A 22,860-nucleotide genomic window follows, 5' to 3' on the forward strand; every position below is an offset into this window, starting at 1 on the left:
GGAAGAATGCTGAAGCCTGCTGGCCACAGGACAGACACATTTTCTGAGCATTGCGTTTGCAATCACACCGACTTGCAGCAGGTCAGCCTCCCCGATGGACGTTTTGCACGCTTGGCTTTTTTCTCCCCCCCCCCCACCCTGTGCATCTCTAGGCTATGAGGATGCTGGTCCTACCTGGGCCCCGGCGGCTCAGAGGGGCTGGTTGGTTCTCAGACCCCCACGGCACCCTCGGCCCGCTGACACATGCGTTCCAGGATGCGGTGAATGCTGGCGAAGCTGGGCCGGTCGGAGGGCAGCCTGCTCCAGCACAGGCGCATGAGGTTGTAGAGCTCCAGGGGGCAGTTCTCGGGGCAGGCCAGGATGTTGCCGTCCCGCACGTAGAAGATGACCTCCTCGTGCGCCATCCCGTAGTAGGGCTGCAGCCCGTAGGAGAAGATCTCCCACAGGACCACCCCGTAGGCCCACACGTCCGACTCGGTGGTGTAGCGGTTGTAGAAAATGGACTCGGGGGGCATCCAGCGGATGGGGATCGCGTCGTTCTCGTTGGCTTTGTAGTAGTCGGCGGAGTAAATGTTCCTGGAGAGGCCAAAGTCAGCGATTTTCACCACCATGTTCTCCCCCACCAGGCAGTTCCTGGTGGCCAGGTCCCGGTGCACGAACTTGCGCTCCGACAGGTAAGCCATGCCCGCGGCCACCTGCCGGGCGATGCCCAGCTGCTCGGCGCAGGTCAGCGGCGGCGGCGCGGGGCTGGAGGGCTGCGGCGTGCCCGCCGACAGGTCGCTGTGGCTGAGGGTGCAGGCGCTCTGCTGGGGGTCCATGCTGCGCAGGAACTCGTTGAGGTCGCCGTAGGCCATGTATTCAAAGAGCAGGCACATGGGTTTCCCCACGGCGCACACGCCTGGGAGCAAACAGAACCACAGCCATGGTTAGGTGGGCTTGTTTCTTTTCTTTTCTTTTCTTTTTTTTAAATTTATTTTTATTTAATTGAATCACCATGAGATACACTTACAAAACTTTCATGTTTGAGTGTCGGTGGCACAATGATCGAATAAGCATCCCTCCACCAGTGCACATTCTACACTACCAATGTCCCCAGTATACTCTTCCCCCCCAGACACCTTTCCAGTCCTCCCCTTGCCTGTATGGCAGACAATTTTCCCTATTCTCTCTACTTTGGGGCATTATGGTTTGCAATATAGATACTGAGAGACTATCACGTTTAGTCCTTTATCTGCTTTCAGCACACATCTCCTATCCTGAAGGATTCCTCCAACCATCAGTGACTTAGTGATCCCTTCTCTATTTCAGCTGCCTTCTCCCCCAGCTCATGAGACAAGCTTCCAACTGTGGAGCAATATTCCTGGCCCTTGTGTCTACTGCCTTTTGGTGTCAGTCACATCTTATGGTATTTTATATTCCACAAATGAGTGCAGTCCTTCTATGTCTGTTGCTCTCTTTCTGACTCATTTCACTTAGCATGATACTCTTCATGACCATCCACTGATCAGCAAATTTTATAGCTTCATCTTTCTTAACAGTTGCATAGTATTCCATTCTGTATATGTACCAAATTTTCTCATTTTTTAGTATTGTTCAGTGACCTGGAGCCCCTGGAAGTAGTGCTCCCCAAATCCAAGAACCAGATTATCACATTTTTTTTCTGTCTCGGAAAGTTTCCTTGCAAGCATTTTAACCCTCAGGAAGGAGAGGTGGTACCTGGTTCTTGTTTAAGCCCCAGTTTTTCCTCCCTGTTTTTTGTTTGTTTGTTTTGGGGGCCACATTCGCTGGCTCTACTTCTGGCTGTGTGCTCAAGGATCACTCCTGCCATGGTTAGAGTAAAGGTTCTTGTTTAAATTCTGCACAGCTGAACTTGGTCCTATGCTAAATCCTTCTTAGCTGGGGAGTATATTTTCCTTTCCCTTCTACTTTCCAATAAACTTTTCAATGAAAAAGAAAAAACCCTGAAAATAAAAACCAGAAAATAACTGTCCCATGCGTACTCAATGAACATTTGGTGAATGGATTAAAAAATGGGTGTTTGCTTTGATTGTGCCCAGTATTTCTATTTCTCTAAAGAAGGAGGAAAAAAGCAGAAGAAGGAATAAAGGAATAAAGAAGAAGAAATAAGGAATTTGGAAAACAATGCAAGATGATAGGTGATTTACTCCGGATGTTGCAGGAAAACATTTCTAAATCTAGGATTACAATGTTTGTTCTAGAATAGGAAATGTCAGAGTCTGAAAGTTAGAGTGTCATGTGCCCTACCTGGATTCAATTCCTGGTACCATATAGGGCCCCCGGAGCATGGCCAGGTGTGAACCACAAACAAAAAAGCAAACGAACAAAAAGAAATGCTTTTGTTTGTTGGGAAGACATTTGCTATCTTAGGTCTTGGCATATGTAGGAAGCTGGATAGAGATAGCTTGGAATAGCAGGTCTGATGGGCATAATTTCACATCATCATACATCTGAGATGGATATATTTTTAGGCAAAATGTAGAAGTCTGTTCAAAAGGAACTAAAGAATGCAATTACCTTAACATTTTAGTTTGGGATATGAGATTATTTTATTTCCAAGGACATGAATAATCCATATATATGTACTAGAGAAAACATTAAAGAAATGGATACACATTTCTCTGAGAGATAAAACTAATTTTGATCATTTCATAAAATGTTCTATTCTAAAATATAGTAGATGGAAAGGAACAGAGACATCTCACTTATGATCAACTAAGTAGAAGAAAGAACTTAAGTGAAGAATAAAAATGGGCAAAAAAAAACTTGGGAAGGTCTTTTCTTTTTCAAAGCAATGCATTTCTTATAGCTGCATACCTAAGAGCTTCACAATATTAGGGTTATCAAATTCTGCCATCAGGGCTGCCTCCCTCTGAAAGTCAGCTTGCATGTCTGCAGAGGCTTCTTCTTTGAGCATTTTCACTGCCACCATAGTGAAAGGTTCATAGGGCAGCAAGCCTGGAGCCCTGAGAGAGAAATTTGTTTAGAAAGAAATCAAAGGGCAGGAACATTTTGTGTACTCCAAGGTTGCCTACCCGCATTCAAATAGAATCCACTCCCCTCGCCACTTCCATGCAGACTTTCACAGAGCCACAGAATACAAAAGATGCCAATAGTAGACCACACTTAAAACTCTTGACTCAAGGTAATAAAAACCACTAAGGTTATTGTCAACATAAATTATGTGAAAAAGCAATTGTTTAGAAATTACTAAGATTCAGGGACTGGAGCAATAGTAGTAAGGTGAGTAGGGCATTTGCCTCACATGCGACTGACCTAGGCTTGATCCTAAGCATCTCATATGGTGCCCTCAGCATCACAAAGACCGATTCCTGGGTGCAGGGCCAGGAATAATCCCTAAGCACCACTGGGTGTGTCCCCAACACCCACCCCCAAAATTAATTATTAAGATTTAAGAGTGCACAGATCCAATAGATTTCTTATTATAATTTTAAAGTACTTCTTAATTTCTGGCCAGAACTTAAGTTCATTGAGAGCAAGGAACATGTTTATTCATCTTTATATTCCCAGAGGCACTTTAAATGATGCCTTGCATATTGTTAACTCCCAGTAAGGATTTGTGTGAGACTTTCATTAATCATATTATCTCCATAGAAGGACCACTGTAAGTAGAGGGGACATTGTGTCCAACCCAAGCACACCAGGCTAAAGTGACAAGTTCACACTCTTGGACCCGACTATGTTGAACAGTGTTCATGAAAAAAAAAATACTATTTTATTTCTACTCACATAATGACACTAAATATCAAAGCCTTGCTCTACTACAAATTTTTTTCTTGAGCTCATTGTCATCTGATATTTAGATGTTATTTTCCCCTTTTCTGTTCTGTTATTCCATGAGCATTTATGTAACATCTACATATAGTAGGCTGTGAAGTCCTAAATGGACACAATGTAATTTCAAGTGTTCAATGTAAACTTCAAATGAATTTTTAAAAAGCATCAATGGGGCTGGAGTGATAGCACAGTGGGTAGGGTATTTGCCTTGCATGCGGCCGACCCAGGTTCGATTCCCAGCATCCCATATGGTCCCCTGAGCATGGCTAGGGGTAATTCCTGAGTGCAAAGCCAGGAGTGACTCCTGAGCATTGCTGGGTGTGACCCAAAAAGCAAAAAGAAAAGCATCAATAGAAAAGAGAAGAAAATTTTAAATTGATTGAAAACTATGCAAGAAATCATGATTTAAGATGTATGAAAAAGATACGTAACTTAAACAGTAATTAATTGTTTATAATCTGAACACTGCAAGTAGAACGATAAATATATTTAGAGTAGATTTAAATTACTTTTTACAAGCAAATAATATGTATTTTCTCTATACATACAATCCTATTTCCCAGCAAAGAGGGTTATTATCAATATTAAAAATAAAATACTAATACAAATAAGGCTCATGCTGTGGTGATTTAACTAATCTGATGGCAACTGTTATTCATACGTACACATAGCAAGAAAATGTTCTAGTGACGTTAGACACATTTCAATGGAGACATTTTTTCAGACAGGTCTTGTTACCTTGCTTGAAAGACTCGTCCAAATGCGCCCTCTCCAATGTCCCTCACATACTCAATGTTATTCCTCGGATACTCCAGGGTGATCAGTTTGGGATTCAGAAGGAGCGGCATCCTCTGGTACATGGGGTTGGGATGAAGTCTGTCTAGCAAGAGCTCAGAAGGAAGTGTAGTGAGGGTTACTGCTGCTGATTCTCTGCGGGTAACACAGGAAAGGCCAATGATGAGTTCAGACTCAGGGGAGCTTGTTGTATTTACAGATTCTAAAGAGTGACGGTGAGGGTGTTAATTAAGCATCTGAGCTGCGGACAGATTGGGTTTGATCCCTTGCACCTCATTTGGTCTCTTGAAGAGTATGAGGAGCAACCCCCCTATCCTCACACCCCAGCACAGATCTTTACCTGTTGCAGCTTAGTCCACTCCCCACATCTCCCCTTCCCCCTCACTCCCTGCCACCTCACGAAAAGAATTTAAAAAGAGACATAACAAGTAGGAAGAAACAATGCAAGTTACAATGACACAATGGCAGACAATTTCAATTTCAGAGCGAGGAATTATTCTGTTGAGTCTGGGGTCAAATGGCAGGTTTTCTTTGAAATTTTTGTTAATATTCAATCTAACAGTGGCAATAGCCCGAAGGGGGAGATGGGGAACATAAATAGCCATATTTGTCCAAATTTTTATTTAGATTATCTCTGTTGTCAGGGACTTACTCCTGGCTCTGTGCTCAGGGATCACTCCTGGCAGGGCTGTGCTCAGGGATCACTCCTGTTGGCAGAGAGTCTGTTGCCCGCACGCCTGGCTGTCTTCCCTGGGGCCCCTCGGAGGGGATGGGCTCCAACTTCCCTCCCCACCCTGAGCAGAGCTCCTGGCGGCCAAAGATCACCGGAACCTAGCTACAGCCATGCTCGAGACCCCTCTCCACACGTTCAGATGTGCCTCACGCATGAAGGTACTGGCAGAGGAACCCAGGTGTGTGTAATCCCATCAACTGCCAACATCCAGAAATTTAAAAGCAAGCTCCCAGAAGCTCAATATCTTGTTGCCTACTTCTCCCTCTGGGAGAAACTGGCAAGCTTCTGAGAGTTTCCTGCCCACATGGGATAGCCTTGCAAACTTCTCATGGTGTACTCATATGCTAAATCCAGTAACCAGCTGGATCCCATTCCCCTGACCCTGAAAGAGCCTCCAGTGCAACATCATTGGGAGGGCTGAGTCGAGATGGACTTCTAAGATCTCAGGGAAAGGATGAATGGAGAGGTTACTGAGCCTGCTCGAGAAATTGATGATTAGCGGAATTTCGTGATTGTGATCGTGATCTCTGTTGTGAAAAATTAACCTTAGGACAGGGGTTTGAGCAAGTCGGGGACTTGCCTTGCATGAGGCCAACCTGGTTTAATCCCTGGCACCCCATATGGTTCCCAGAGCCCTGCCAGGAGTAATCCCTGAGCACAGAGCCAGGAGTAAGTCCCTGAGAATTTATAGGTGTGACTCAAAAACAAACAGAAAGAATGAACTTAGAACAATTTATAAGTTTTACAAAAACTTGTTTGTAAATTGTTTCAAAAATTTTAAAAGGTTTCATAATGTTCTTTACAGACTTCACAATAATCTACTGTTCTCTTAATAAATAATGTTAGAGGTAGTTAATTTTATTTATTTGATTTGGGGCCATACTTGAAGATGCTCAGATTTTATTCCTGGCTCTGTGCTCAGGGATCTCGCCTGCCATTATTAAAGAGACCATCTACTGGGCCAGGGAATGGGCCAAGGTCAGCTGCATACAAGACAAAGTGCTTTAACGCTGATCTTATTTCTCCAGCCCCAAGGTACTTAATTTTAAAGCACAGTAGTGCACGTCATAAAGATATTGACAATATTATGCATAGTCTTCCTCCTTTTCCTAATTCTAATACTTAATTCCTAATTCTTAATCTTAATTAAAGATTAAGTTAGAATCTCACCTTTTCTTATTTTTCCATTGCTTTCGTCTTCGACAGCAATAAAGTGTAGTTATGGTCAGAAGCACAAATATTGCAAAGCTGGACATGATGGAGATGATTACAGTCATGGAGTATGCCGGTGAGACTGAAAAGGAGGAGGTGGAGGAAGAAGGCATATTTGGAATGTCCACTCCTGGCTTTGAGGATGTAATTGGTGGGAATGCTGCAAGTAAACAATAATGCTTTTCATTCATTCTTAAACTTTGAAGAGCCAATTTGTGTCACTTATACAATCAGTTAATTCTTAAGAATGTGTTTTGCCATGTTTCATATCTATAAATTCCAATTTTAAGAATTTAGTGAGGCTAGTTGAAATTAAATCTGGCTCCTAAAATCATAGTTTTAGAGATGGATTTCAGAGAAAAAAATATTTTTCTAGGACAAATGCAGGTCTTGGGATATTGTCCCTTATACTATATCATGCTGATTCTGATCTGACATACAACTGTTATGAAAACAATCATAGAAAATGTTAAATATAATTTTCACGGAATTATAATGGGGATCAGAATTTTTCAAAGCTAAGCTTGTCTACAAAATGATTGTTGATTTACAAATAGAGTTAAAGTAATGTAAAAAGTGCGAATGGAAAGATCAGGAGACACATGAGAAGTAATTCACCTGAAGATTGAATGCGAGTGAAATTCCTATTAAAATGATCAATGTACTATAAAAAAAGTAAAATCTGCTTATTGCTAGAATCTAAATGCTGCAATATATCATTTTGTTTGAACAGTGTAAACAGTGTACATTATATATTAAAATGACCTCTAATTTTATCTAATTTTTGTTAGATTGAATAAAGAAAAAACATGGATGCAGATTATTTTAATAATATAAGAATATTGTCATTCTTGTCAGCTAAGACTGAAATTTAATATATTAGCTAAGATGCATTTATTTGTTTGTTATTTGGGTCACTTGGCTGAACTTGGCTATACTCAGGCCTTACTCTTGGCTCTGTGCTCAAGAATCTCTCCTGACAGGTTCAGGGGACCGTATGGAGTGCTGGGGATTGAATCTGGGTAAGCCATGTTCAAGGCAAGTGCCTTACCCACTGTACTCTCTCTGGTTCCTAATATAGAATTTTTTCTTACCCCAGATTATTTCTAACATTTGTGGACAGACATATTCTTTTTTGTCAGATTACCAAGGTAAATGCATAAACTGTGCAGACTTATTGTTTGAGCACAATGTAATTAACAATGGATTAGATAAAATCCAATATGAAGTTAAAAATTGGAAAAACTCAATCAAGGAACAAAATATAGTCATAGGTACAGATTAGAAAATCGCTTCCGGATAATGTGTATGTGATTTGGCCAAAGCTGTGCTGAGTGATAAAGTCATAGCATTAGATAAGAAGAATAAAAGTGAGCGAACTAAAATTTAATTCAAGACTTTGAATAAGAAACAAACCTATAAGGAACAAAAAGTAGTAGTTAACAAAATAGTAGTCATTTACAAGCAGAAATTAAGTTAGAATACATATACCACAAGTGATAGGATTTTAAAAGGTTTTACAAATATAGAAAGTAATCAGTGAAAATTTAATTTTAGAAAGAAAAGGCACAAAGGTACAAAATTAGAAAAGATAAAAGATTTGTGACGATAGAGTCAAAGGTCAATAAAATGTAATATGTATACTTTTATAATTGCACTTTTTACAACTTACAGAAAAATGATATGAACATATTAAATACCCAACTTGATAATAGAAAAATCTGAATACTGCCATAACTGGGATATTTAAAAGTCATCACAGAATTATGAATATATCCCTTGGATCTTAGGAGAGAGAAAATTTCCACATAGTTCTAGTAAGAGAAAAAAATTCAAGTTAGTTAGAAAGTTATTTTAATACTAGTAACACATCCTGACAGTGTTAGCACAAAAGAAAAGTGCATACATAGACAATAAAACATAGATTTTAAAGATTTTAAACATTAGCAACTGACTTCAATATAGCAAGAGAATACAGATATAAGGAAATGTGTTAGAACATCACATCATCCAATCAACAGTAAGTTTTTACTGTGGTAGAGGCCTAAAAGCATTTGAAACAGTATAAGAACACAGAATATGAACATCTAGAACATCTAGATGGGCAGTGACTTAAAGCACATTTCCTCATTCCCCATCAAATGATTAACTAAATGATCAACTTATGAATGGTTATAAAGCTTATCTTCTTCCAAGAAAGAGTTTATAAAGAGTTCATAGAACTGCCTTTTTTTTTTTTTGACAACCATTTAGCTCCAGAAAATCCATTTTTGGAGCTAATTCATGTGGCTGTTCCTGAGCATACCTTAGTGCAGGAGATTACTCAGGGAACCTTTTGGCATTGTTGGTGCTTGGGGCTGCACAGCAATTTCCAGGGCTGTACCCCACTGTATTCACACTGTGCCCAGGGGAATGATAGGTCTCATTCCCCTGACCCTGAATGAGCCTCCAATCGTTGGGAAAGACGAGTAAGGAGAGGCTGCTGAAATCTCAGGGCTGAGTGTAATGGAGACATTACTAGTGCCCGCTCGAGTAAATCGACGAACAGCAGGATGACGGTGATACAGTGATACCCCACTTCACCCAGCTTAGCTCGAGGGATTGTGTGGTGCAGCAGATGGAACCAGAGTCAGCCACATGCAAGACAAGCGCTTTAACCCTTGTCATATCTCTCCCATTCTACTTACAAGTTTTTATAAATGTAAAAAGCAAATACATAGATGCATGTGTTTTGTGTGTATGTGTGTGTGTGGAATCTAGAAATAACTTCCACACAGTAAACCCTCACCTAAAGCTTAAACAGAAAAAAAAAATAAAGACCACAATTAAAACCACCAATTGGTGGTTTTGAAAATATAAAGTTAGCAATTAAAACTTCAGTGAAAGTAAACTATGGCTACTTCTATAGCAAAGAAATAAAAATTTTCTTTATCATTCTTTCAGTTTGGAAAAAATGACTTGATAATGTCCAAATTAAAGCATTTTTAGTTTCCCCTAACTGCCTCTGTTTGCTAACTCCAGAGAACTCAGTTGGTACCAGCAATTTTTGATCCCTTGATGATTTATTTAATTGTTGTCCTTTAACTTGGTAAATCAGACTTGCACTTGGCCAAGAGCAGAGGTGACTAGGAATACGTTACAGAAAATGAATCTGATTGGAGGCTTAGAACATTTAAATCAGAGAAAGTTAATATGTATTAAAACTAATTTCATTCTGAAGAGTTTTGTGTTCTGGGTGGTTAAAGCACCATCTGATTACGTTAGTGATGAGGCATCGCCTTTCAAGCAACCTTTTAGAACTCTTTCCTAGGGATGTTCAGATGACCCCCTTAAAAACATTCTATTTGACTCTGCAAATTTCATAGGGACATTGACTGTCTTAAAAAAACACCTATACTTGAAAGGAAGGGTCTGTTGTCACAAATGAAGGTCGTGAATCAAATCATTAGAGAAATAAGATTGTGATTCATCTAAAATTTTAGATGATGCCAAAATTGGGAGCATAAACTCAAATGGTGAGAGTTTCAGTTGTTTTATTTTTCAGCCATCTAGAGAATAAAAAGAATAATCATAATTTTTTTAGGAAGGAGATCTCCTTGTATCATTCCCTACATACAGTGTTCTTCATAGCCCAATTAAGAGCTATATATTGAGATCTCTACTGACTTCTACTCTTATTCTACCCTGTGTAAGAACAGTGAAAAGTCTTTTAGGTGATGTAAATTCTGTTCTGGACATCATGAAGTATAAGTGTAAATACGCATGCATAAATCCAATTACATACACATAAGGTTTCAAGGGCACAAACAAAATTACTTACTTGTTAGGTTTTCTTTTTTATAATCTGAGGGGGAAAGGATAAAAATTTGGTTTAAATGAGCATCCAGATATCTCATGGACTTGGGGTGAGAGAGTGCTAAGAAATGCAAGTTCCCTTTCAGCTTTTAAGACACAACTGAAAACATTCTTTGCATTCGAATGTGAAAGGATGGCATCTTTGAAATTAAACCAGCTGTTAGGGCTAATAATGTAGTTCTTTACACAAGAAGTTCACAAGAGCAGCATGCAGCGATTCAGCTTGGTTTTGTGAGGTCAGCATTTTCAAACATGTGGCTTGTTTTTTGCATGCTTAAAAATCTGCTACACTGGCTAAGGGGGACTTTTCTTACACGCCTTTGACAAAGCTTGATGTTTTTGTGAGCTATTTCACTGCACATTTCAGTAGATGTTAGAAGCTCTCTCACAAGATCTTTGGTAAAGTAATCAAGCAGTAGTTAGAAAGTCCTGCTAACTTTCTTTTAGAAAAAAATGAAGCAAGTCCTTATGCTAACCTGTGCAATGATTAGGATAGCATTAGGAGTCTATGATTAGGTACTGAAGGAAGGCAGAACTGAAAACAATTAGAAATGTCTAGAAATATTAGGAGATTTATGCTCACATTTTAATTTCTTAAAAACAGCAAGTTTCTCTTAACCTCGAGAGAACTCTATTACCTAAATAAGGCAGTCTGGTACAGGCCAGGGGTTCCCAGTGCATGCTGGGAAGCTTGTTGCATTCTGGCAGGGAGAGGGGATATATCCCGGATCTGTAGGGTCCTCGGTGGCTTTTATCTTCCATCGCCAGCCATTCTTTTGCACAGAAAAGCTCCTTGACTGCCAAGCAATATTCTCTAAAATGTTTCAGAGGAGAACAAAACTTGGTGAATTATAAGCATCTTAAAAACAAACTTGTGCCAGAGCCTATTTTTAAACTATTATTACAGAACATTTTTATTGTAAATAATGTAAGATTTTATGAAAGCTAACGTGTTATGCTGTGAGATGAAATATTGTGATGCTTAGATTTTAAAAACATGGTGCTGGGGCTGGAGGGATAATATAACACATAAGATATTAGCCTTGCACGTGGCAGACCCGAGTTTGATCCTGGCATTGCATATGGTTCCCAAGCATCACCAGGAGTAATTCCTGAGTGCAGAGCCAGGAGTAACCCCTGAGCGTGACCCCAAAACCAAAAATAAATAAAAATATAATATAAAAATAATTTTATTTTTTAAAAAATAAAAGAGCTTTTATTTTTTTAAATAAAAAAGAGCTTTCGAGTTCAAAAGGTTAGGAATCCCTAGTAAGTCTTTCAGTATCATTGTAATTAACTACAAGGTATAGAAACAAGCTACACAGAATAGTACATGGAATGCATTTTAATCCTACTTTTATTTCCTTTTGGGGTCACCCAGTGATGCACAGGGGTTACTCCTGGCTCTGCACTCAGGAATTACTCCTGGCGGTGTTCAGGGGACCATATGGGATGCTGGGAATCAAACCCGAGTGAGCCACGTGCAAGGCAAATACCCCACCCGCTGTGCTATCGCTCCAGCCCCTGGAATGCATTTTAAAATAATGATCTCAGGATTTCCTATTTATTGGCAAATAATGCTGAAAGACTTTAAAGGTCTTTGCTGTCTCTTTTTTGCTTTACTAATGATGTCTATTGTTTTGGGATGTTGTTTTATTATTTCATAAAAACAAAAACAAAACAGAGATGAGTGTGACTATAGCACTGTAGCACTGTCGTGTTCATCGATTTTGCTCGAGTGGACACCAGTACCATCTCCATTGTGATACTTGTTGTTACTGTTTTTGGAATATTGAATACACCACGGGTAGCTTGCCAGGTTCTGCTGTGTGGGCAGGATACTCTCAGAAGCTTGCTGGGCTCTCCGATAGACGGAGGAATTGAACCAGGTTGGCAGCATGCAAGGCAAACGCCCTACCTGCTGTGCTATCACTCCAGTCCAAATGTGACTATAACGCAAATAATAGGAGAGGTACAGGAATATTATACTTTCAATGACATTTTATAGAAACTCAGAGCCCTTGTGTTAGAGGGTGGCAGCAGTGATAGAATAGGAATGTCATCCAATTTTCAAAAGCTAGGTTTTTCCTTTACTATAGCATGTGACAGCATCCCTCTTTGAAAACTTCCTGTTTGCAGTCAGATGGAATTTCCCATTCTGTCTTTTTATCATCACTCTTACCTGCAAATGGGGATAGGAGTAGGCATTTCTTCCGGGTTGCAACCTTGGAAGATGTGATGACACAGCAAAGCCTCGGCAGCTGGCCGGCAAAATGGACTCACTGCTTTCAACTCGTTCCAGGCAGTGTGGACAAGTAATTCCTGGGCCTCCTCAGGTTCCCCATAGGAGTTGTTGTAGAAAACAAGAGCATCTTTTGCCAGGACGGCATTACACACCTCCCCTCTGTACTGGGCACAGTAGCCTTTATTATCTCTCTGTGGTTTGCTGAAAGAAGCAAGGAACAGATTTCTCAATCATAGGCTATTTCTTTACATTTAATCTCGTGTGTGGGGGGGTGGTGAGGGGAGGAGATGTGCAGACTGGGGTGTCAGTTTCTTATTTTTTAAATTTTATTGAATCACCGTGAGAGTTATAAGCTTTCAGTTTGGGTTACAATCACACAATGATCAAACACCCATCCCTCCACCGGTGCACATTCCCCACCACTAATATCCCTGGTAACCCCCTCTTTCCCACCCTCCCCCTGCCGCCATGGCAGACAACATTCCCCATACTCTCTCTCTACTTTTGGGCATTATGGCTTGCAACCCAGACAACTGAGAGGTCATCATGTTTGGTCCATTATCTACTTTCGGCATGCATCTCTCATCCTGACTGATTCCTCCATGGGGTGTCAGTTTCTATGTATGAATCCCAAAGACAGGAAATTGAACTTGAAAGCCTTCATGCAAACACTCATTTCCAACTGAAGTTAAATTACCGTCAGCTACTCAGGGCTGTTATGAGCATGCGGGCATGAGGGGGTGATCTTAGATGTGAAAAGCTTAAGAAACTGTTAAAATCTGAATGGCTCTGGGTAATTTTATTATTGACATTATAAATAGAATTTTTAGTAGTCTTATTCAAGCAACTTTATATGATTCTACTTTATATGATTCTAAGCAGACTTAGCAATTAAAAAATTTCTTTTAAAAAGTTCATCATTGGGCTGGAGTGATAGTCCAATGGGTAGAGCATTTGCCTTACAGGCGGCTGACCCACATTTAATCTCTGGCATCCCATATGGTACCCCAAGCACCTCCAGGAGTTAATTTCTGAGTGCAGAACCAGCATCTCTAGGTGTGACCCCAAAAGCAAATAAATAAATAAATAAATAAATAAATAAATAGTTCATCATGATGATTAACAAATTATTGATTTGTTAATTATTTAATTATTCATTAAACCCCCGAAAAAAGATTGTATCTTTACAAGCACAGTTTATATGTGCATTATGACAATGAAATAGCTGACTTTTTAGTACATGTTTATTTCTGTGGTATCTTCAACTCATATTCTCTTACACCTCGTCCTAGAATTTGATTGAAAAAGGAAACCAAATATGAAGAAAATCTAAGGTTGTAGGTCTTAAAGGAGCTAAGAGCTTTGTGAGCTTTGCTATTTCTCTCATCGCTGTCTGGGAGAGAGTAATCTGGTCATTCAGCATCCCATTATCATAATCTCTTGATGTGATTATTTATAGTGAACTCATTATTAGGTGGTAAAATATAGGAAAATGTAAATTGTAATATGCTAGAACAAAAATAATATGAAAAGCTTATCTTCTATATGTCTCAATATGTTCTCCTGCCTTCAATCAGATCTATCTAGTAATGACATGAAAGTCTTAATTGTCTGTTAAAATTTAACTTACCTTTAACTGATAATTTAAAGGAAAAATTAAAGAAACTGGAATTTGTAGAACATTTAGAAGCTTTTCCCATTTCATTTTGAACAAAAAGATATGTTAATTCAAAACTATGATTGGATAGTCTTTAAAGAAAATCTATGAATGTCATTTTGCCATTTCTGTCCAGGAGATCTATACTCCTTTGAATTCTTAATACTTGTTTCCAGGGTACGATATTTTAAAATTATGTTTTGTTCTACAGATTTCTTTCACAACAGTCATTTTTGGTTTGGTTTTTGAGCTACTCCTAGTAGTGCTCAGGGCTTAGTCCTAGCTCTGTGCTCAGTGATTGCTCCTATCTGGTCTCTGGGGATCATATCGGGTGACAGAGGTCAAACCTGGGTCATGTGGTGCGAGACATGTGTGCAAGACAATCACCCTCTCACTTTACTATCTCTCTGTCCCCTCAAACTAGTTTTTTACTTATGTGGCAATATAAATATTATGGCATTACTTGTCGTTCAATACAATTTGAATTGGGGATTTAAAGAAATTAATTTTAAAAATTTTAATGAAGTTCTTGAGTAAGAAAAAGCATAAGAAAACTACATTGAGGAAACCTGGTTTATGATGACACCAAGGATGGTTGAGAGAAGGAAGGATGCTTTAAGGAAGTAACAAACAGTAGTCAGAATTATCACAAACTGATTTACAGAGTGGGTTCCCATCGTAGTGCACTATCTTGGCCTAAAAATAGGAGAATGTGTAGAAACAGGTGGGACTCTTCATTCTAACTGAAAATAAAACCTGTATCTAAAAAAGTTAAGTATTTCCACAATGTTTCCGAGCTGAAAATTACTCAACAGTTTTTACTATCATGTGTTTAACAATTCTTTTCTTATTTTCCCTGTAGTATCTTGAAAATTAAGTCGTTCATGATTTTTATTTCAAGTAAACAAACATTAAACATTTTTTAAAAACAGCAGAAACTAAGAAAAAACTACTCTAAAGGAAAACGAATGAAAACAGCTTTAGAGCTAAGCATTTTTAACCATTTAATAATCTCTCTCTAGATTTTTGCTACTGCATTTAATAAAAGCTCCAGAAACATCTTTTGGACAACCTCAGCATTTCTTAATGGTAGTGAGTCTTTGTTCATTTTTTAAGCAACTACATAAGACAAAATCATAAGAGAAAAGAGGAATAGATTCAGGGATGGAGCGATAGTACAGTGGGTAGGGCGTTTGCCTTGCACATGGCCAACCTGGGTTTGATTTCCAGCTTCCCATATGGTCCCCTGAGCACTGCCAGGGGTAATTCCTGAGTGCAGAGCCAGGAGTGACCCCAGTGCATCACCAGGTGTGACCCAAAAAGAAAAAAAAAGAGGAATAGATTTGAGAATATTTGGGTTGTAATTTTGGTTTTACTTCCACCACTCTTTCTCCAGTGATGAGAGCCCTCCCCATCCACCCGGAATCGTATTTCTCTGTGTGCAGTCCTTGGCACTAAGATGGAGCAACACCAGAAGCAGCTGGTCCGGTTGCTCCTTTGAACAGTGGGGCAGGGGTCATGGGGATCTGTTCACAGGATGGTTACTTTGGAATGATCTGCCAGACTATCTCCAAAAATGCTAGCTAATGTAGCACACGGAGCCAGTCCCTCTCTTGCCTCCTGACTATTCAAACAAACCTGGCTGACCTCGCCCTCTATAAAGTTTTCTCTTTTTAGAAGCAACAATGGACATTTGATCCTGAGTCCTCCTTTGAACTTCTTTCATAAGGCAATTCTCCTTGGTCAAATAGAATATTCTCACTGCGGATTTTCTTTTATTTCTGTTTTAATATGTATGAATCCTATTCAAAGAATATTTTAGAATGTCATCTTGCCGTTTCTGTCCTGGAGATCTCTAGTCCTTTGAATTCATAGTACTTGTTTCCAGGATACATTCAGGTGATCAACTATGGATTTCTGGGGTGATGACAACCCCATTACCCTAATGGAAAATCAATAGTTTGTTAGGGCAATAATAGGCACCTAAGTCTCAACACATATTATCAGTAAATGAATGTATTAAAGCTACATGAACCTGAACGTAGGTTCATGTAGCTTTACAATATTGATAGTAAACTACATTTTCTTATGCAATTAATCATTTATTCCATGGAATTAAAATAAATAATCAGAGTTCCTGTTTGTGCTCAGCTGTGCTATCTGGATTAATGAAATAATTACAAATCTGAGTTCTTGGGTCTGATATCTGAGCTCTGATTAAGGTTTTGTAGTTATGAAGTCTGTGCAATTTTGCTATGTTAGGCTCAATATATAAAAATATAGAAATAGTAATGGTTCTGACTTTGTTGAAATAACTGAAATATTTGGGCTATCGAGATAGTACAGCGGGTAAAGCACTGGCCTTGCACGTGGCTGACACGGATTCGAGCCTTGTCATCCCATATGATCTCCAAGCACCGCCAAGTGTTCCCTGAGCGCAGAGCCAGGAATAATCCCTCAACATTGCTGGATTTGTCCCCCAAACCACACTAAGATAACTGAAATATTAATATGGGGGAAATGTGCCCTAGAATTATCTGCTATTCTCATTATTCTTATTTTTTATTCTCATTATTCTTATTAATAAGAATTTACTTATGAAATAAAAAGTTATCACACTTCATAATGGTTTTTGTGAAGGTCAGTGTTTTGTCAATAAAACATTTGAAATTTGGTGGGAAGTGTTAGACCCCATCAGGCTATACTTAGGGCTTACTTCTGACTTACCCTGGGATCACTCTCGATGGGGCTCAGGGGACCATATATGGGGATGGAGAAAGAACCTGGCTTGGCAATGTGCAATCAAGTGCTTTATCCTTTGAGTTATCTCTTCAGCTTTGAAACATTTGGATGTCTAAGTTGTGAAATATTATAAGGTTACTGTTATCTGCAGGTTAAAGGTGTGAGAGTCAGTATGATTCTGTTTTCAAGGCTCTGAGCTAGTAGTATCTGTCAGTCACCGAAACTCTCCAGTTCAAAAGAACTCTTAGTTTCTTTCTTTTACAATAAGAATACTGATATTATACATTTCACATTTATAGGCATGTTCTGGGAATGTTTATATTTTTATGAATTTTATTTATTTTTACAGGAGTAACATAGGTATACAAGAGTATAGATGTTTCTAGGTTTAAGGGGTAAAATGTTACCAAACAACCACCAAAGTTAAAATATGCTAAGGATAAATTTAAATAATGCTTTTAAAGCTCTTAGTACAGAGTTTGAAGCCTATTAGATATTCAGTGGGAATTACACAGTTTATACTTATAATCATCTTATAAGAGTATTAAAGGGTTATAATTTTTTAAAAGTTTATGAAATATGACAGTACTCAGGAACCAGAAGACAAAAGTAGCACATCAAATATAAGGCATTAATAGTATCTTACCTCCATTCTATGAACAGGAAGGGAATATTTCCCACAGGGAATCACATTAAGGGAAAAAAGAAACAAAAGTTAGTAAATTTCATCTACTAATTTGTCAGAGAAAATTTTGATAATATCTAATTATTGATTTCTGAAAAATTATCTGCTTCTGCTAGGAAATAAGATGCAGTGTTAGCAAGCACATTTGGAGACTAATCTTTTCAAGCTGAGTTTACCATGGGCATCATCAACTGAGAAAGTGTCATAGCTCTAAATTTCACTCCATTACCCTCCAAAGGATTTTGGATCATGAAAGGAAGATGTGGAGATTAAGCAGGAAAAGTCTAGAAGGGAGGCAAAGACCCAAGAGCTGTTCCTACACACTGGTCTCATGGCTGGATGACTTGTGCAGTCTCAAAGAATTCTCATTGAGATAGATCCCAGATTTAGTTTAATGCTCTGATTACCATCTGTCATCAACATGAAATTCTTAACATTAATTTTAACAAGACTCTGTACATATTATTTTTCACTAAGACTCACAAATTATGCCCACATTACTAAAAGCTCACGGCTTTAGAAGGATTTCACAGCTCTCCTGAGGTGAGCATGGGATTTTAGCTAATATCCCCAATCTGTTCTCTCCCCAAATGTGTGGTTCCTAAGAAGGTATATATAAGCAGCTTTTCTGAATGACTTTACTTTTTTAGGGAAATCTAAAAGTTCACACTTTTTTTTTACCAGCAAGTTGAGGTTTACTTCTTCCTGTTCCCTAGATCCCATTATGAAACTGAGAGCAAAGGTTTTGCTTTACCTAAGACCAATTTGCCTTATTGGAACTTTTCTGAATGTTGAGGTCCAATCCCTTTGAAAGGATTTATGTTCTTGCTATTCTTTTGGCATCTTAAAGGATTCTAAAATAAATTTCTCAAAGGAGTCAATCTTCTTGAAAAACTTTGTAAACTTAGAGTTCATTTTTCTAATTATCCCTTTTTATAGTAGCCGGGGTGGTAATGAAGAGTCCTGAGTTTGCAACTTTTTTTTTGTCTTTGTGGACTTTTATTTCAATGAACCTGAAGACGGCATTCAAAAATCAACCTGAACTTAACTCAGAACTGTGCAATTTTTCCATGGTGAAGGTAGACCTGATAGAGGCAAGAATAAGAAATTTCTATAGAGAAGCACTGTCACTGTAGCACTGCCATCCCATTGTTCATTGATTTGCTCTAGCAGGCACCAGTAAAGTCTCCATTATGAGACTTGTTGTTACAGTTTTTGGCATATTGAATAAACTACAGGTAGCTTGCCAGGCTCTGCCGTGTGGGCGGGATACTCTCGGTAGATTGCCGGACTCTCCTAGAGAGATGGAGGAATGAACCCAGGTCAGCTTCGTGCAAGGCAAATGCTCCCTACCGGCCTCAGTCTGGTCTATAAAGAAAGTAATATATAATTCTGAGGGGTAAAGATAGGTTCTAACAGCAACTGAAAACTAGGGGAACTCAAAGAGGACAAGGTTATGTATGCAAAATAACTCTTGATTTTAAGATATGACTGGAGTGATAGCACAGTGGGTAGGGGTTTGCCTTACACACAGCCGACCCGGGTTCGATTCTTCCATCCCTCTCGGAGAGCCCGGCAAGCTACCAAGAGCATCCAGCCCGCTCTGGAGAGCCTGGCAAGCTACCCGTGGCATATTCGATATGCCAAAAACAGTAACAACAAGTCTCACAGTGGAGATGTTACTGGTGCCCACTCGAGCAAATAGATGAACAATAGGACGACAGTGCTACAGTGCTTACTTTGTCTTAGATGGGGTTGGGCCAGTAGGGAAGGAAACCAAGAACTCTGGAATTATAAATAAATGCATTTAGCTCAAAACTAGATTTCTCTTAAATTCCTACAGTCATCAATATTTGTGGTATCTTTAAAATTATCTGAAAAAAAAATAAGTAAACTTTTGGCTCCCTTCTAAGACACACAGTTATTCTAATGTAAGAAAGCTGCCTGATTGTGAAGAGAATGCAGGCCTCCTGGGCCTAACCCATGAACAGATGTTAGCAATTTAGAGTGGCTACTGGCTGTTACTCATTTATTCTTTGTCCCTTTTATCGGAAACAAAAACAAAACATCTTTAACCAATTTGAAACCAGATAAAGCTACCTTGGAATGCAGGGGCTGGTGTCAGTTTGGTTGATGCAAACACTCTCCACTTTTCCTGCCTGAAGCACTGGATGCTCAATGGAGCCCCGTGCCCCAGCTATGTGGCCACGTCTCAGAATAGGGGAGAACACCAGGGGAACAGAAGACTGTAACTGTGATGCTAAGATCTGAGGGAGACCATGTGAAACATGGTAGTAACTTCCATCGTCTGCATTATAAAATATCATTGAAATTCAATTGTTTTCTATAATATTGTGAGATACCATGTCTTAACAAATATGGAAAATAAAATTTCGGTTCACTGGGAGAAAAGGAAACTCTAAGAGTAGCTAGCACATCAGGTTTCTCACCTACTGCCCATTTTTTGATTATGCTACATGTACTATTTTGATTTTTAAGTGTAGTGATCATATCACTTCTCACAAAAGAATTACCATTTCTTTTGTATGTGATGAAAACTCTGGAGTTTTTTTATTGGAAATTTTCAAGTACATATAATACAATATTATTAACTATAATCACCACTTTGCATTAGATTTCCAAAAATGCATTCATCTTATAACTTAAAAACTGTGCCCTTTTACCATCTTCCTCTGTCCTGTCCCTGTTTCTATGATTTTGGCATACAGAGTCCACACGTAAGTAATACCATAAGGTATTTATATTTGCCTGGTTTACCACATGTAATTGATAGAACATGGATTTTTCTTTATCTTGTCATGATGCCCTCAAGTTTCATCCATGTTTTCACAAATGGCAAAATTTCTTTTTTCATGGTTGAAAATATTCCCATTGCACATACGTGTGCCATGTATTTATCCATTCATCCATCAATATACAGAAGTTTTTTACTTATCTTTGTGCTGAGCAAAGAAGAAAGGTAAAAGGGCACAGTATCTTTGACATCATGTTTTTATTTCCTTTGGATATATATCAAAGAATGGAACCATATTTGGTTTTTTGAGGAATCATCATATTGGTTTATATAGTGGTCACAACAATGTCCATTCCCATCAATGTAAATTAATTTTCCTTTTCTCTATGTTTTCTCAAGTCCTTGTTAAGTCTTCTCTTTTGGAAGATTGTCACTTGTTCCTTATTCATTTGAATAAGTGTGAACTGGTATATTTGCATTAATGATGTCAAGCATCTTTTCATGACATACATACAAGCACATCTGCCATATGTATGTCTTCTCTGGAAAAATGTCTATTTGGTTTTAATTTTTAACTTAACATTTTTTCTATTGTACTGTTGTCTTCTTTGGAAAAATGTCTATTTGGTAATTCATTTTTAACTTAACATATTTTTCTATTTTTCTGTTGTACTGTATGACTTCTTTATATATTTTGAATACTGATCCACTTCATCATATACATACACATGTATGTTATTTTCAATATTTTCTCACATTTCCTTTTCAATACGTTGATAGTTTCCTTTACTGTGCAGAAGGGTTTTATTAGATATAGTCTTTATTAATTTTACTTTTGTTGCTTGTGCTTTTTGTTTCATTTGCAAAAAGATAATGACGGTTCGATGTCAAGAGCTATGTCTTCTATTTTAGTTTATATATTTAGATCTTAAACATTTGAGTTAATTTTTGTTTATTTTGCAAGATAATGATTTAATATCTTCTTGTGGTTACCCAGTTTTCTGAACACTAATTGTTGACAATATTCTTTCCCCCTGAGTATTCTTCTATCACCCCTGAGTATTCTTAAATGCCTTATCAAATATTAATAAGTTGATGGTTATTATAGACAAATATTAATGGTTCTTAATTGTCATTGTAGACAAAAATTGTTGATGGGCTCTTCATTCTGTTTTATTGGTTTCTGTGCCTGTTTTATTACTTAATATATATTTAACACTATGGATTATAATATGGCCTGAAATTGGAAACTATGCACTCTCCATTTTCATTTTCTGCCACATCCAGTGGTGCTCAGCACCTAATTCTGGCTCTACACTCAGAGATCACTCCAGACAGTGTTTGAGGGACCATATGGGGTGCAGAGATTAAACCCAGTTCAGTTACATCTGAGGTAAATATCCTACCTGATATACTATTGCTCCAGCCCTAAAATGTAATTTCTTTTTGTTGGTTTTGTATGCAAAATTTGTTATTAGCTTGGGCTGATTTTATATGTGCAGTATTTAGCATTATAATATCTAAGAACATAAACAATATACTTTTCAATTTCTATGCCTATATTTCTTTTTCTTACCTGTTCCCTTTCAGTATTAGGAAGTGATGGTAGTAAACATCCTGCCATGTTTCTGATATTAGTGGGAAAACTTCAGCCTTTCACCATTGGTTATGATGTAAATTGTAGTTTTGTTATAGATAGCCCATTTTTTGTGCTGTGGTGTGTAGTTCTATAGCCTATTTTCTGAGGATTTTTAGCCTTTTGGTTTTGTCAAATGCTTTTGTACAGACATTGAAATGAATTATTTTCATTCTATTAATAAGCTATGCTGTAGGATAACATTGGTTTGTCCTTTCCGCCTTGCCACAGAGAGCTTAGGTTTATTGGGTTACTCCCATCACAGTGCTTCCATTCCTCTGTGTTTATTTGTTATAACCTCTTTCTTTGTGCTCTGTTGACTTATAAATATTGCTTTCCTATTCTTAAGTCCTTTTCATAATTAATTCAGAGCAATGTCCCTTTTGTTTGGACATAGGAAGACAGTTAATACTATGCTTTTGTAACTTGGGAGTTAATTGACTCTGAATGATATTCACTTCAGGCGTCTGTTCTCTCAATGTAAGCCTCAGTTGCCCTTACTTCCTAGCACCCCAAAATCAGGGTCCCGATGAGGGAAGGGGTGGACCCAGGGCAAGCAGTGTGCTACCCTGGCATCGAAATGGGCCTGGCCTAAGTTCCATAATACTTAAATTTAAGTTAAGAGCATGGTCATGGACAAATTCTGTCATGATCCAAAAGGTAATAACTAGATTCGGACCCTGCTAGAGTTAGGAAAGATTAATCTGGCCTGAGCACTGTAATCTGAGT

At 38.4% G+C, this 22,860-nt stretch overlaps 1 protein-coding gene across 5 annotated transcripts in view; it reads right to left on the reverse strand.

Annotated features, from left to right (window-relative positions):
* Positions 1 to 209: 209 nt before the first annotated feature.
* The window catches only part of MUSK (muscle associated receptor tyrosine kinase), an 82,911-nt gene continuing 60,260 nt past the window's right edge, over positions 210 to 22,860 (reverse strand). For 2 of the 5 annotated variants that reach the window (XM_004600296.2, XM_004600294.2), the window contains 7 exons: positions 17,702 to 17,708; positions 12,594 to 12,857; positions 11,050 to 11,225; positions 6,515 to 6,716; positions 4,555 to 4,746; positions 2,836 to 2,984; positions 210 to 898 (listed from right to left, as the gene is read on the reverse strand). In XM_004600296.2, the coding sequence (XP_004600353.1) occupies positions 210 to 898; positions 2,836 to 2,984; positions 4,555 to 4,746; positions 6,515 to 6,716; positions 11,050 to 11,225; positions 12,594 to 12,857; positions 17,702 to 17,708 (1,679 nt within the window). Of the gene's footprint in view, positions 899 to 2,835; positions 2,985 to 4,554; positions 4,747 to 6,514; positions 6,717 to 10,376; positions 10,401 to 11,049; positions 11,226 to 12,593; positions 12,858 to 17,701; positions 17,709 to 22,860 lie in introns of all 5 variants that reach the window. The other 3 variants (XM_004600298.2, XM_004600297.2, XM_004600295.2) reach the window with 2 other exon arrangements.

This window comes from Sorex araneus, chromosome 1 (genome assembly GCF_027595985.1).
Source record: "Sorex araneus isolate mSorAra2 chromosome 1, mSorAra2.pri, whole genome shotgun sequence".
Lineage (NCBI taxonomy): Eukaryota > Metazoa > Chordata > Mammalia > Eulipotyphla > Soricidae > Sorex > Sorex araneus.